At 47.9% G+C, this 13,927-nt stretch overlaps 3 protein-coding genes across 3 annotated transcripts; 2 read left to right on the forward strand and 1 right to left on the reverse strand.

The window, feature by feature from the left end:
- Positions 1–6,656: 6,656 nt before the first annotated feature.
- LOC141083129 (histone H2A type 1) lies at positions 6,657–7,142 on the reverse strand. Its single transcript, XM_073567314.1, has one exon. It carries the CDS (start codon positions 7,104–7,106, stop codon positions 6,714–6,716), a length of 393 nt encoding a protein of 130 aa, XP_073423415.1. The 5' UTR covers positions 7,107–7,142; the 3' UTR covers positions 6,657–6,713.
- A 241-nt stretch (positions 7,143–7,383) lies between these two features.
- On the forward strand, positions 7,384–7,869 carry LOC141083241 (histone H2B 1.1-like). Its single transcript, XM_073567410.1, has one exon. It carries the CDS (start codon positions 7,437–7,439, stop codon positions 7,815–7,817), a length of 381 nt encoding a protein of 126 aa, XP_073423511.1. The 5' UTR covers positions 7,384–7,436; the 3' UTR covers positions 7,818–7,869.
- A 989-nt stretch (positions 7,870–8,858) lies between these two features.
- On the forward strand, positions 8,859–9,258 carry LOC141083242 (histone H4). Its single transcript, XM_073567411.1, has one exon. It carries the CDS (start codon positions 8,896–8,898, stop codon positions 9,205–9,207), a length of 312 nt encoding a protein of 103 aa, XP_073423512.1. The 5' UTR covers positions 8,859–8,895; the 3' UTR covers positions 9,208–9,258.
- Positions 9,259–13,927: the final 4,669 nt, after the last annotated feature.

Here is a 13,927-nt window from a genome sequence, read left to right on the forward strand (position 1 = left end):
CATTGAAAGTACAGGTATCTGCCCTTAGTTCTTTTTTTGACCAAGACCTAGCCAAACACCGCTGGGTCAAGCGGTTCATGACAGCGGCAGGCAGAATTTGCCCTTTGCTCCCTAATTGGGTTCCTCCCTGGGATCTTAATTTAGGGCTCAATAGCCTAACACAGGCCCCGTTTGAGCCCCTGTCAGAAATCCCATTAAAAATTCTCACACTTAAAACGGTGTTTCTGGCGGCAATCACATCGGCTAGACGGGTGGGGGAACTGCAGGCCCTTTCAGTACAGGAACCTTACCTCCTACTCAATTCAGACAGTATAGTACTGCCTCTAGACCCCTCCTTTATGCCCAAAGTGGTGTCAGACTTTCATAGAAGTCAAGATATCGTGTTGCCCTCATTTTGCCCAAATCCTTCTAATCCGAAGGAAGGAAAATTTCATACCTTGGATGTCCGCAGGGTAGTTCTCCGCTACCTCGAGGCAACCAAGGATTGGAGAATCGATCAGAACCTGTTCCTTCAGTATTCGGGAAGAAATAAGGGGAAGAAAGTGGCAAAGAACACGATAGCGGGTTGGATCAAGCAGTCCATCTCCCTGGCATATTCTTCAAGACATCTCTCTCCTCCCGGATTGTTAAAAGCCCACTCCACTCGATCAGTCGCTACTTCCTGGGCAGCAAGAGGAAATACGTCTTCAGAGCAGATATGCAGAGCGGCTACCTGGTCCTCTGTGCACACCTTTACCAGACACTATAGACTGGATTTCAATAGGGATCTCACGTTCGGCAGACGCGTCTTGCAAGCCGTAGTCCCTCCCTAAAAAATTAACGTAGGCATGACTCCAAGGTGGCTGTCGTGGAAGGTGACTAGAGAAAATAGAATTAGACTTACCGGTAATTCGGTTTCTAGGAACCTTCCACGACGGCATTATTTTCCCTCCCTATATAATATGTTTACCTGATGATTCCTGCTCTACTGGTGGTAACTATTCATGCTAGTACGTTCAGAATAGTGATGTGTCGTTCATGAATGATCCGATTCAAAGAGCCGGCTCCCCGCTGGGAAAATGAGCCGACTCTGCACTGTGAACGAGCCAGTTTTTTTTTTTTTTCTGCCCCAGGCAGTGGCAGTGACTCATCTCGGAGGAGGCGAAGCTGTCAGGAGACAGAGAGGGAAATGTGTGCTGTCTGTGCTGGAGTGAGTGGAAATATTTAAAGTGATATACTCCTCCTAGCTTCAGACATGCATGCATGGCATACAGTATATGGCATGTGACTGTAGAGGGGTTAAACTCAAGTGACTCAGCAAATTGGTCTCATGTAGACTCTCACATATACTATACTATAGTATACTATTAGTCAGCTGACTCAGCTCAGCATCAGCAGCAGCAGTGCAGCACTGAGTGAGTGAGGAGGATTCAGGACAGTCACACAGGACAGGAACCCTACAGGGAGAAGTGTCAGTTCTTGCTGAGGGTAGGGTAGGGGTAAGCAATATAATGAAGTGATTTCAGGCAAAACTGTGCAGAGATCTAGGTCCAGCCTCAATAATTAGGCCATGTGCACACATAATTTTTGGTGCTGCAGATTTGGAAAAATCCGCAGGTAAAAAAGACCTGCGGTTTAGCCCTGCGGTTTCACACCTCTACAATGGAGGTTTGAAACCGCAGCGGATTCCGAACAAAGAATTGACATGCTGCGGATATGAACCCGCAGCAAATCCGCGTGGAAAAATCCGCAGCATGTGCACAGCGTTTTTGAGTTTACCATTGAAAACAATGGTACTGTACAACGCAGCTAAAGCTGCTGCGGACCCACAGAGCCTGAAACGCTGCGGTTCCGCAGCAGAATCCGCACCGTGTGCACATGGCCTTATAGGGTTAAACTGGTTTCACGCATGCATATTTTAGCTGCACACGGATCCGTTTTCATCTCCATTGACTTTCAGTGGTGACGGATGGGACTTGTATGTGCATCCAGGTGTCACGGTTTTTCCACAGATCCGCATGTCTGCATATTTTATCAGATGCACAAAAACGCAAGTTGTTGCAGTTTTGTGTCATCTGAAAAACACGAGGCACAGGGAGACGCACGGATCCGCGGCTACACGTCTGGAAATAACATGGAGCACGGATCCAGGACAACACGGGTCCGTGTGCAGGGATCTGTGTTGCGGCACTGATGCTCGGCAGTGAGGGATGTGCTATGGGAAAGTGATGAAACTGTATGGGACCAGACTGGAGACATAATATAGACTATGTCCGCATGCTGCTCTGTCATACAGTGATCTGCCTCACTAGAAGGGCTTGTGCCCTGTGTTACAGTGTGGTAATGATAATAAAATGTATTGGGAGCATGTATATGACATGGGGGCACCTGGTTAGGGGCTGCATGAGTGGGACTGCGTTCACACTAGTGCTTTGGTACTGTGCGTTGTGAAGCGTAGCAATCCTGATCCAGATTACATCCCTATACTTACCATAGGGAGGCACGGACCTGCGTTTGCATCAGGATTTTCGATGTTCTCCCAAAACGCAGCTTGATGCGAATTTTGAGTGTTAAAAAAAAATCTGCAGACATCCTGATATGTGTCAGCAAAAACATATGATTGTCAATGTAGACGCACCTGAATCAGGATGCCTGCGTCCAATCTGCATGTGGATTTCCTACTGCGCAGGCTCCTAACCCCATTTTTTTTTTTCCTTTCACCAGTCTCTCTCTCCTCTCTCCCCCTATCCTCTGCCCCAGAAGTCAGAATTTCACATTTCAAACCAAATCCTCATTAGGGTGCAGTTCCATGCGTTTGCATCCATTTGCAGAAAAAACACAGATGCGAATAAATCGCGTCCAAGAGGGAATGACTGCAGCAATGAAGGTGCAGACTACTAGTGTGGGGGGAATAGACGTCCCGCTGGGCTACTACTGGTTCATTATCAGATCACCAGTGCCGATATGACACTATTTTTACTGCACATGACTTTATTACAATGCAGTAATAGGGGGGTCAGGAGGAAAGGTGCCACTAGGGGAACATAAAGGATCTTTTCAGTGTAATATGGAAACAAAACTGGCCCTAGTCCAAATCATTTTGCAGGCTTCAAATAAGTACACGTGCGAGGTTGTCCATGACTTTAATGCTGGCTGACCTTAGAATAGGTCAGCAATGTCTGATCAGTGAGGGTGCGACACCGAGCACCCCTGCCAGTCAACTGTTCTTAGTGGCTGATTTTACCATTCAGTATGCTTTGCTTACATATTTTGGAGTGTGTGTGTGTTGGCGCAGTGCTTCCAACGTACCTTTTACGGATTATACTCTTATACAGCGCCAACACAGATTGCAGCACTTACTAATCCAGACAGGACATCTACAAAAAACGCCACAGATTAGAAAGGAATACATGGTAAGACCGTCTGCAACCAAGGAGCCGGGGCCTGATCACAAGAGCTGACAATCTGAGGAGACAGCAATGCTGAATAACAGTCTACACTGCGTCACTAGATCCTTATACAGGTGGAGAATGAGGCCCTCACTGTACAGGCAAAGACCTGGAACGAGGAATGTGGAAAACGGATTCCTCCTGGACCTGTCGGCTGCCTTTGACACAGTGGACCATTCCCTATTATTACAGACCCTCTCATCCCTCGGCATCACAGACTTGGCCCTATCCTGGATCTCATCATACCTAACAGACCGGACATTCAGCATCTCCCACTCACACACCACCTCCTCACCTCGCCCCCTATCTGTCGGAGTCCCACAAGGTTCAGTCCTTGGGCCCCTGCTGTTCTCTATTTACACCTTTGGCCTGGGACAGCTCCTAGAATCTCATGGCTTTCAGTATCATCTCTACGCTGATGACACACAGATCTACATCTCTGGACCAGATATCACCTCCCTACTAACCAGAATCCCTCAATGTCTGTCCACTATTTCATCCTTCTCCGCTAGATTTCTGAAACTCAACATGGACAAAACAGAATTCATCATCTTTCCCCCATCTCACGTGGCCCCCCCTACGAACCTATCAATTACAGTAAATGACTGCCCACTCTCTCCAGTCCCACAAGCTCGCTGTCTCGGAGTAATCCTTGACGCTGATCTCTCCTTCAAACCACATATCCAAGCCCTTTCCACTTCCTGCCGACTTCAACTCAAAAATATTTCACGAATCCGTTCATTCCTCACCCAAGAATCTGCAAAAACCCTAGTCCATGCCCTCATCATCTCTCGCCTTGACTACTGCAACCTCCTGCTCTGTGGCCTCCCCTCTAACACTCTCGCACCCCTCCAATCTATTCTAAACTCTGCTGCCCGACTAATCCACCTGTCCCCCCGCTATTCCCCAGCTTCTCCCCTCTGTCAATCCCTTCACTGGCTCCCCATTGCCCAGAGACTCCAGTACAAAACCCTAACCATGACATACAAATCCATCCACAACCTGTCTCCTCCATACATCTGTGACCTCGTCTCCTGGTACTTTCCCGCACGCAACCTCCGATCCTCACAAGATCTCCTTCTCTAGTCCCCCTCTTATCTCCTCTTCCCACAATCGCATACAAGATTTCTCTCGCGCATCACCCCTACTCTGGAACTCTCTACCACAACATGTCAGACTCTCACCTACCATTGAAACCTTCAAAAAGAGCCTGAAGACCCACCTCTTCCGACAAGCCTACAACCTGCAGTAACCACCGATCGACCAAACCGCTGCACGACCAGCTCTACCCTCGCCTACTGTATTCTCACCCATCCCTTGTAGATTGTGAGCCCTCGCGGGCAGGGTCCTCTCTCTTCCTGTACCAGTTATGACTTGTATTGTTTAAGATTATTGTACTTGTTTTTATGTATACCCCTCCTTACATGTAAAGCGCCATGGAATAAATGGCGCTATAACAATAAATAATAATAGTAATAATAATAATAATATTAAAGAAAAGAGCCGTTGAAAGAGCCGGCTCTTTATGGTCAGCGGAGCCGGATCGCCAAAAAGAGCCGAACTTCCCATCACTAGTTCAGAAAAAACACTGAGGTAGCAGGAAGGGGAGGGATATTTAACCTCTTTGTGTTCCTGTCCCCTATTAGGACGGGGAGACAACCTCCAAGGTGGCTGTCGTGGAAGGTTCCTAGAAACCGAATTACCGGTAAGTCTTATACTATTTTTTTTCCACAAAAATTATCTTTTCGCCCCCAAATTTTTATTTTTACAAGGGTAACAGGGGAAATCATACCCCCACAGTTGTTGTGTGATTTGTCCTGAGTACGCTGATACCCCATATGTGGGGGGGAACCACTGTTCGGGCGCTTGGGAGAGCTCGGAAGGGAAGGAGTGCCATTTTGGAATGTAGACATTAATGGAATAGTCTGCGGGCGTCATGTTGCGTTTGCAGAGCGCCTGATGGGCCTAAACAGTGGAAATCCCCCACAAGTGACCCCATTTTGGAAATTAGACCCCCTAAAGAACTTATGTAGATGTGTAGTGAGCACTTTGAACCCCCAAGCCCTTCACAGAAGTTTATAAACGCAGAGCCGTGAAAATAAAAAGTCTTTTATTTTCACAAAAGTGATTTTTTTAGACCCAATTTTTAGACCCCCAAAGTTGGTAAATAGTGGAAACCCCTCAATTCTTGCTCCAACCCTAATCCTAGTTCGCCCTAACCCTAATGGAAAACAAAAAAAAATTTTTCTTTATTTCGTTATGTTGGCTTAACTAAGGGGGTGATAAATGGGGGGATTATGTACTATTTTGATCACGATGATAGTTTATCAATCGTGATCAAAATGAATGAATGGAATCTGCCAGCCGGAGCCTGCAGATTCCCGTCGGGTGCACTGCTCATGCGCCCGCCATTTTCTCCGGATCCAAGATGGTGGCTCCCACCGGAGGACGCGGCACCACCGGGAGGGGTCCCTGGACCACAGAGAGGTACGGGGGGGATCGGGGACCCTAGTTCTCTCTCCTCTGATGTGCGATCACATCAGAGGAAAGAGAAATTTAATGCACAATTGCGGCTTGCTTTTTTTTTGCGGTCGCCGTTATAGGGTTAATAACGACGATCGCAAAAGCGGGGTCGGTAAAAAAACTACCGATTCATGTTCTCTGGGGTCTCGGCTACCCCCGGCAGCCGAGACCCCGGAGAAAATCCGACACTGGGGGGGCGCTATTCACTTTCTCCACAGCGCCGTGAATTAGCGGTGCTGTGGTTTTAGTACAGTTAAATACCGCCGTTAAAAGGTGTATCGGCAGTCGCTAAGGGGTTAACATGTGGATAACATACTACCATAATTATACATCCCAGTTATGGTGGCGCACAGTAATGTGCAGCAGCTGCCTGTGTTTTCCAGTCGATGCTCCACTGTATCAGGGATAACGGCTAAGGTATTTGCATACAGCTGTAGGGGCCCAGACACCCCAGCCCTGGATACAGCACTAGATGGATGAAGGGTATCATTTACTTTATAGCAGTATGCAGCACTATATAGACATGCACAGCATTAAATGGATGTTCATATATGGTGGGTATACAGCAGTATAAGGAGAAATTACTGCACTATATGACGTTATATAGCAATGTTTGTGAACAGCACTATAAGGTGGTATACATGACAGATCAGTACACAGATCACATATGAGATCAGCGGCGTCAGCTCCTGTGGTGACGGTGTGGGTGGCTCTTAGAAGAGCCTTTGGGTTGTGTGGATGATACGGGGTCGGTGGCAGCGCTCACTTGCTCTTGCTGGACTTGCTGCTCTCGGTCTTCTTGGGCAGCAGCACGGCCTGGATGTTGGGCAGGACGCCCCCCTGGGCGATGGTCACCCCACCCAGCAGCCTGTTAAGCTCCTCGTCATTGCGCACAGCCAGCTGCAGGTGTCGGGGGATGATGCGGGTCTTCTTGTTGTCCCGGGCGGCATTACCAGCTAATTCCAGGATCTCAGCAGTCAGATACTCCAGCACAGCGGCCAGATAGACCGGAGCCCCGGCGCCCACCCTCTCAGCATAGTTACCCTTGCGGAGAAGTCTGTGCACACGACCAACCGGGAACTGCAGTCCTGCCCGGGATGAGCGGGTCTTGGCTTTAGCACGGACCTTCCCTCCTTGTTTGCCGCGTCCAGACATCACTGCGCTCAGTTATCAGCAGATAGAGAATGCTCTTGTGTGGGGAGTGCGCAGTCTCCTGCACCTTTTATAACCTGCTGCTGCCCCGCCTCCTCTCCTGCCATTGGCTGGATCTGAAGTCACCAATGGAAACAAGACTTGTGTACACACCAATGAGCTGCAGTGGGCAGAGATCATTACGTGTACTTTGGTCACATGACTTTCTCACCCAATAACACAGCGATCTGACAGCATTGCTCATTTGCATAGCCGGTCTATAAATACGGCCGCTCTGGGAGGAGCAGGATCATTATTCTCTTTCTCCAGTGAAGAGAACATTCTGCTCTCATCATGCCTGATCCTGCCAAGTCTGCACCAGCGGCCAAGAAGGGCTCCAAGAAAGCCGTGACCAAGACTCAGAAGAAGGATGGAAAGAAGCGGAGGAAGAGCAGGAAGGAGAGCTACGCCATCTATGTGTACAAGGTGCTGAAGCAGGTCCACCCTGACACCGGCATCTCCTCCAAGGCCATGGGCATCATGAACTCCTTCGTCAATGACATCTTTGAGCGCATTGCAGGGGAAGCCTCCCGCCTGGCTCACTACAACAAGCGCTCCACCATCACCTCCCGGGAGATCCAGACCGCTGTGCGCCTGCTGCTGCCCGGAGAGCTGGCCAAGCACGCCGTGTCCGAGGGCACCAAGGCCGTCACCAAGTACACCAGCGCCAAGTGATCTGCTCTGTGCTCTGCACCCACAACCCAAAGGCTCTTCTAAGAGCCACCCACCCCGTCTACAGCAGAGCTGTGGCTGCGTGTCTGTATCTCGCTCCTCTCCCTGGGGAATGTGTCTGCACTTACTGACACCTCGTGTGTTGGCTGGAGGAAGAGATCAGATCAATGTATCTGGCAATAGAGGTTGGGGATTAAAGGATAGTAAAATGGAGAGGGAGATGAGGGTTGTAGTGAGATGTAGAATGATGGGGAACATCAGGAATAGTCTGACAGTGGAGGAGCAGGTGCAGGCAGCCATAAATGATCGGTTGCTCTTCTCATTGAATCTGGTTCTCTCCCAGAGCGCTGGGGCCTGGTGTCCATTGTTCTGCTGATAGTAGGTGGAGATGGGCTGTTGGCTCTTTGTAGTCAGCGATGTTTCCAGCAGTTTGTCCTCATTCTGATCAGAGCTCTCTGCACTTTCTCACTGACGTTCCTCTGATATTACACACCCTTTGCTCTGCTGATTGGTGGAGGCTCCTGACCAATAAGATCCCAAAGATTGATCTATTTCTAGGTCTGAATCTCACATTGTCATTGAGAAGCCGATCACTTGATTATCGCAGCAGAACCTGTCACTGAGATAAATGAGCAGAGCACAATATGGAGGGTATAAAGCACAATATGGGGGTTTATAGCACTACATGGAGAAATATAGTGGTATATTACAGGTATACAGCAGTATATGGCGGTTATACGTTACTCTATGGATGGAGAGAATATAGCAGGTCCGGCTCTCGCATTGTAATTACTCCGAGCAGGATGTCACCACGGAGAGGAATCAGGTTTCTGATTATTTTTAGTGTCATCCCTGTAGAAGCGGGAAAAGAACAAAACAATGAGCGGGAAATTCAAAATCACTAACATTTCTGTGATTGGCCAATCAGCAGAGGAAGGGGCGGGGCTGATAATGCAAATTACTTACCATCCCTGCCCTGGAAACGCGTCATCGCTGCAGTTCTCTTTCTGGTCCGCTCACAGACTATATAAAGGCGGACTGTGCACTCATCAGTCATAGATTTCTGCTGACTACCTGGAAGATGTCTGGTCGCGGTAAAGGAGGGAAAGGTCTGGGGAAGGGCGGCGCCAAGCGGCACAGGAAGGTTCTCCGTGATAACATCCAGGGCATCACCAAGCCTGCCATCCGCCGTCTCGCTCGCAGGGGAGGAGTGAAGCGCATCTCCGGCCTCATCTATGAGGAGACCCGCGGCGTCCTGAAAGTCTTCCTGGAGAACGTGATCCGAGACGCCGTCACCTACACCGAGCACGCCAAGAGGAAGACCGTCACCGCCATGGACGTGGTGTACGCGCTCAAGCGCCAGGGCCGCACTCTCTACGGCTTCGGAGGTTAATTGTATTCTCTTCTCTATCCTGACAACCCAAAGGCTCTTTTAAGAGCCACCCACATCTTCTGAGGAGAAGCTACAGCTCCTGGGGAGGGAGAGGCGGAAGGGGCTGCTGATAGTCCTGGGCTGGGATGATTGCAGCCTGTGCTGCTGCAGCTGGATACATTGCAGGCACTAATAGGTTAACACTGGGGGGGGGAGTAATCTGGAGCTGCCTGTGGGCAGAGCCATAGCCCTACTGAGTGCTGATTGGCTGAGCACATGGGCTGATGGTTTCTTCTGCTCTTTGTTCTCTGTAACATGTGGTGTCAGGATGGCGGTGGTGGATCTGCTCTTGTCAGGCTTGGAGCTGTGATTACAGGGGTAGTTCCATCTCCAAGATCCTACATTAGCAAATACCTCCAATTAGAAATGTAGTATAGTTCTTCTGATTTGCTATTTCTCTTTCCTCCTGTGCAGTTATTGCAGAACCTTAGGTATCCATGATTACCAACACTAGCAACTATATAACATAGATACCGAAGGTCCTGCAATGATTGCACATGAGGAAAGAGACAGCGAATCTGAAAAACTATACTATATTTCTAATATGAGGTAATTGCTATTATTATTCTACCTTCTCCATATTGGATAGTATCTTGGAGCTGGGAATACCCCTTTAAATATCTGGTAGTGGTGAGTGAACCATATATATGGGGTGATAGTTTATATTTTTAGGGGTTATACAGCACTACATGGAGGGTAAACTACATCATGTGTCGGTATACAGAGCTATGTGGCGGTATACTACGCTATCTGGGGCAGAACAGCATATCAGGATTATACAGCGCTATATGGGGGTAAACAGTACAATATGGGGGTGGAAAGCATAGAGGCATCAACAGCACAATCTGTGTATACAGCACTGGATGAACGGGATTGTGAAGGAAACCATGTTGTCTCCATCTTGTTCCCTGAAGTAGCCATGTACATGGACTTTTCTCCCTGCATCCCCCAACCTTGAAGAACAAGTTCTGTCCTCTGTATTCCCACAGGCCACATCCATTGTGCTTGTCAGGACCACCCTGAATACCTGCAATTCTTCTGTTTACCTCTCTAGATAACCAGAAACTTACATTATGTGTATAATAATAGCAGTGTGATTAACAGAACTGAGAAGAAGCGGACTCCTCATAATAGCATTTATCTCCATATATACAGAGGCGCTGGGAGCCGCACACTCAGTTCCATATGCTGCTGTATACCCCCATATAGTGCTATATACCCTCCATATCCAGCTATATACCCCCATATAGTGCTATATACCCTCCATATCCTGCTGTATACCCCCATATAGTACTACATAACCTCCATATCCTGCTGTATACCCCCACATAGTGCTATATACCCTCCATATCCTGCTGTATACCCCCACATAGTGCTATATACCTCCATATCCTGCTGTATACCCCCATATAGTGCTATATACCCTCCATATCCTGCTGTATACCCCCATATAGTGCTATATACCCTCCATATCCTGCTGTATACCCCCATATAGTACTACATAACCTCCATATCCTGCTGTATACCCCCATATAGTGCTATATACCCTCCATATCCTGCTGTATACCCCCACATAGTGCTATATACCTCCATATCCTGCTGTATACCCCCATATAGCGCTATATACCTCCATATCCTGCTGTATACCCCCAAATAGTGCTATATACCCTCCATATACTGCTATATACCCTCCATATCCTGCTGTATACCCCCATATAGTGCTATATACCCTCCATATCCTGCTGCATACCCCCACATAGTGCTACATACCCTCCATATCCTGCTGCATACCCCCATATAGTGCTACATACCCTCCATATCCTGCTGCATACCCCCATATAGTGCTACATACCCTCCATATCCTGCTGTATACCCCATATAGTGCTATATCCCCTCCATATTCTGCTGCATACTCCCATATAGTGCTATATACCCTCCATATCCTGCTGCATACCCCCACATAGTGCTACATACCCTCCATATCCTGCTGCATACCCCCATATAGTGCTACATACCCTCCATATCCTGCTGCATACCCCCATATAGTGCTACATACCCTCCATATCCTGCTGTATACCCCCATATAGTGCTACATACCCTCCATATCCTGCTGTATACCCCATATAGTGCTATATACCCTCCATATCCTGCTGCATACCCCCATATAATGCAACATACCCTCCATATCCTGCTGTATACCCCCATATGGTGCTATATACCCTCCATATCCTGCTGTATACCCCCATATACTGCTATATACCTTCCATATCCTGCTGTATACCCCCATATAGTGCTATATACCTCCATATCCTGCTCTATACCCCCATATAGTGCTATGTACCCTCCATATCCTGCTGTATACCCCCTTATAGTGCTATATCCCCTCCATATCCTGCTGCATACTCCCATATAGTGCAACATACCTTCCATATCCTGCTGTATACCCCCATATAGTGCTATATCCCCTCCATATTCTGCTGTATACCCCCATATAGTGCTATATACCCTCCATATCCTGCTGCATACCCCCACATAGTGCTACATACCCTCCATATCCTGCTGCATACCCCCATATAGTGCTACATACCCTCCATATCCTGCTGCATACCCCCATATAGTGCTACATACCCTCCATATCCTGCTGTATACCCCCATATAGTGCTACATACCCTCCATATCCTGCTGTATACCCCATATAGTGCTATATACCCTCCATATCCTGCTGCATACCCCCATATAATGCAACATACCCTCCATATCCTGCTGTATACCCCCATATGGTGCTATATACCCTCCATATCCTGCTGTATACCCTTCCATATACTGCTATATACCTTCCATATCCTGCTGTATACCCCCATATAGTGCTATATACCTCCATATCCTGCTCTATACCCCCATATAGTGCTATGTACCCTCCATATCCTGCTGTATACCCCCTTATAGTGCTATATCCCCTCCATATCCTGCTGCATACTCCCATATAGTGCAACATACCTTCCATATCCTGCTGTATACCCCCATATAGTGCTATATACCCTCCATATCCTGCTGTATACCCCCTTATAGTGCTATATCCCCTCCATATCCTGCTGCATACTCCCATATAGTGCAACATACCCTCCATATCCTGCTGTATACCCCTATATAGTGCTATATACCCTCCATATCCTGCTGCATACCCCCATATAATGCAACATACCCTCCATATCCTGCTGTATACCCCCATATAGTGCTATATACCCTCCATATCCTGCTGTATACCCCCATATACTGCTATATACCTTCCATATCCTGCTGTATACCCCCATATAGTGCTATATACCTCCATATCCTGCTGTATACCCCCATATAGTGCTATATACCCTCCATATCCTGCTGTATACCCCCTTATAGTGCTATATCCCCTCCATATCCTGCTGCATACTCCCATATAGTGCAACATACCTTCGATATCCTGCTGTATACCCCCATATAGTGCAACATACCCTCCATATCCTGCTGTATACCCCTATATAGTGCTATATCCCCTCCATATCCTGCTGCATACCCCCATATAGTGCTATATACTCTCCATTGTGTGAAGAGTGTGTAATAGGGGAAGAGAGAGAGAGAATTTTTCAGCCGCCCGAACAGAGTTTAGGGTTAAATTTGCGGCCGAGGGAAGTCCTCCGGGCATGCGCAATGTAAAATGCGGATCTGGCCGCCCGAAAAAACGTTGCATTGTCCTTCCAGGCATGTCGGCGGACGCCAACATTTTGGTGGATCCGCAAAAAAACGGATCCAACGGATGGCCATCCGTCAAGATCCGCCGGTAATGCAACTCAATGGGCAAAACGGATCCGCTAATCAAAATGGCGGATCCGGGTTTTTTTGAAAAACGGCGGATTTTGACTGATGGTAACATACGGATGTGTGAAACAGGCCTAACCAGCAGATCACTGGAGGAAGAGGGCACTAGGACCCAGCGCCCCCATCTGGATTCCATATTCTGGATGTTACCCCTGTATAAATAAGTTGTGAGGTCAGAATATATTGGAATATTGGATGTTATCTCTTTATACAGACTATACAGCAAGTCAATGGGAAAAAACAGGTCCAGCGGTATCAGTCGCTGGATCCGGTTTTTTTTCAAAATTCGACGGATCTGTGAAAGGGGCCTGAGTCTGAAGCAATGGTTATCTTATATGATCCACAAAGACCAAGTGGGATTGAAGACAAGGCGGCGGACAGCACCAGAAGGACAGTCAATCTCCTAGAAATAGTTAAAAAAAATCTGGAAAATCTACTGTCTTCCTGAGTTTGGATGCATTCTTCGGATCGGTGCGGTTTCCAATGGTCGGATTCCATTGATCAACAAGTTATCACCTCCTTAACCCCTTAGCGACAGAGCCAGTTTGCAGCTTAATGACTGGGCCAATTTTTACAATTCTGACCACTGTCCCTTTAGGGTGTGTGCACACGCTGCGGAATCCGCTGCGGATTAATCCGCACGGATTTTGCAAAAACCGCAGATAATCCGCAGGTCAAAAGACCTGCTTATTAGCTGCGGTTTTGCCTGCAGTTTGGTCCTGCGGATTCACTATCTCCACAATGGTGGAGATAGGAACCCGTAGCGGTTTCCGCAGAAAGAATTGACATGCAATTCTTTCTGCGGATTCAAAACCGCAGCAAATCCGCG

Source organism: Dendrobates tinctorius, unplaced genomic scaffold, assembly GCF_039654945.1.
Source record: "Dendrobates tinctorius isolate UK_male_01 unplaced genomic scaffold, ASM3965494v1 ptg000020l, whole genome shotgun sequence".
Classification (NCBI taxonomy): domain Eukaryota; kingdom Metazoa; phylum Chordata; class Amphibia; order Anura; family Dendrobatidae; genus Dendrobates; species Dendrobates tinctorius.

What these genes read in the sequence shown, in the direction of transcription:
- LOC141083129 (XM_073567314.1), bottom strand. Translation starts at nt 7,106, where the DNA reads ATGTCTGGACGCGGCAAACAAGGAGGGAAGGTCCGTGCTAAAGCCAAG.
- LOC141083241 (XM_073567410.1), top strand. Translation starts at nt 7,437, where the DNA reads ATGCCTGATCCTGCCAAGTCTGCACCAGCGGCCAAGAAGGGCTCCAAG.
- LOC141083242 (XM_073567411.1), top strand. Translation starts at nt 8,896, where the DNA reads ATGTCTGGTCGCGGTAAAGGAGGGAAAGGTCTGGGGAAGGGCGGCGCC.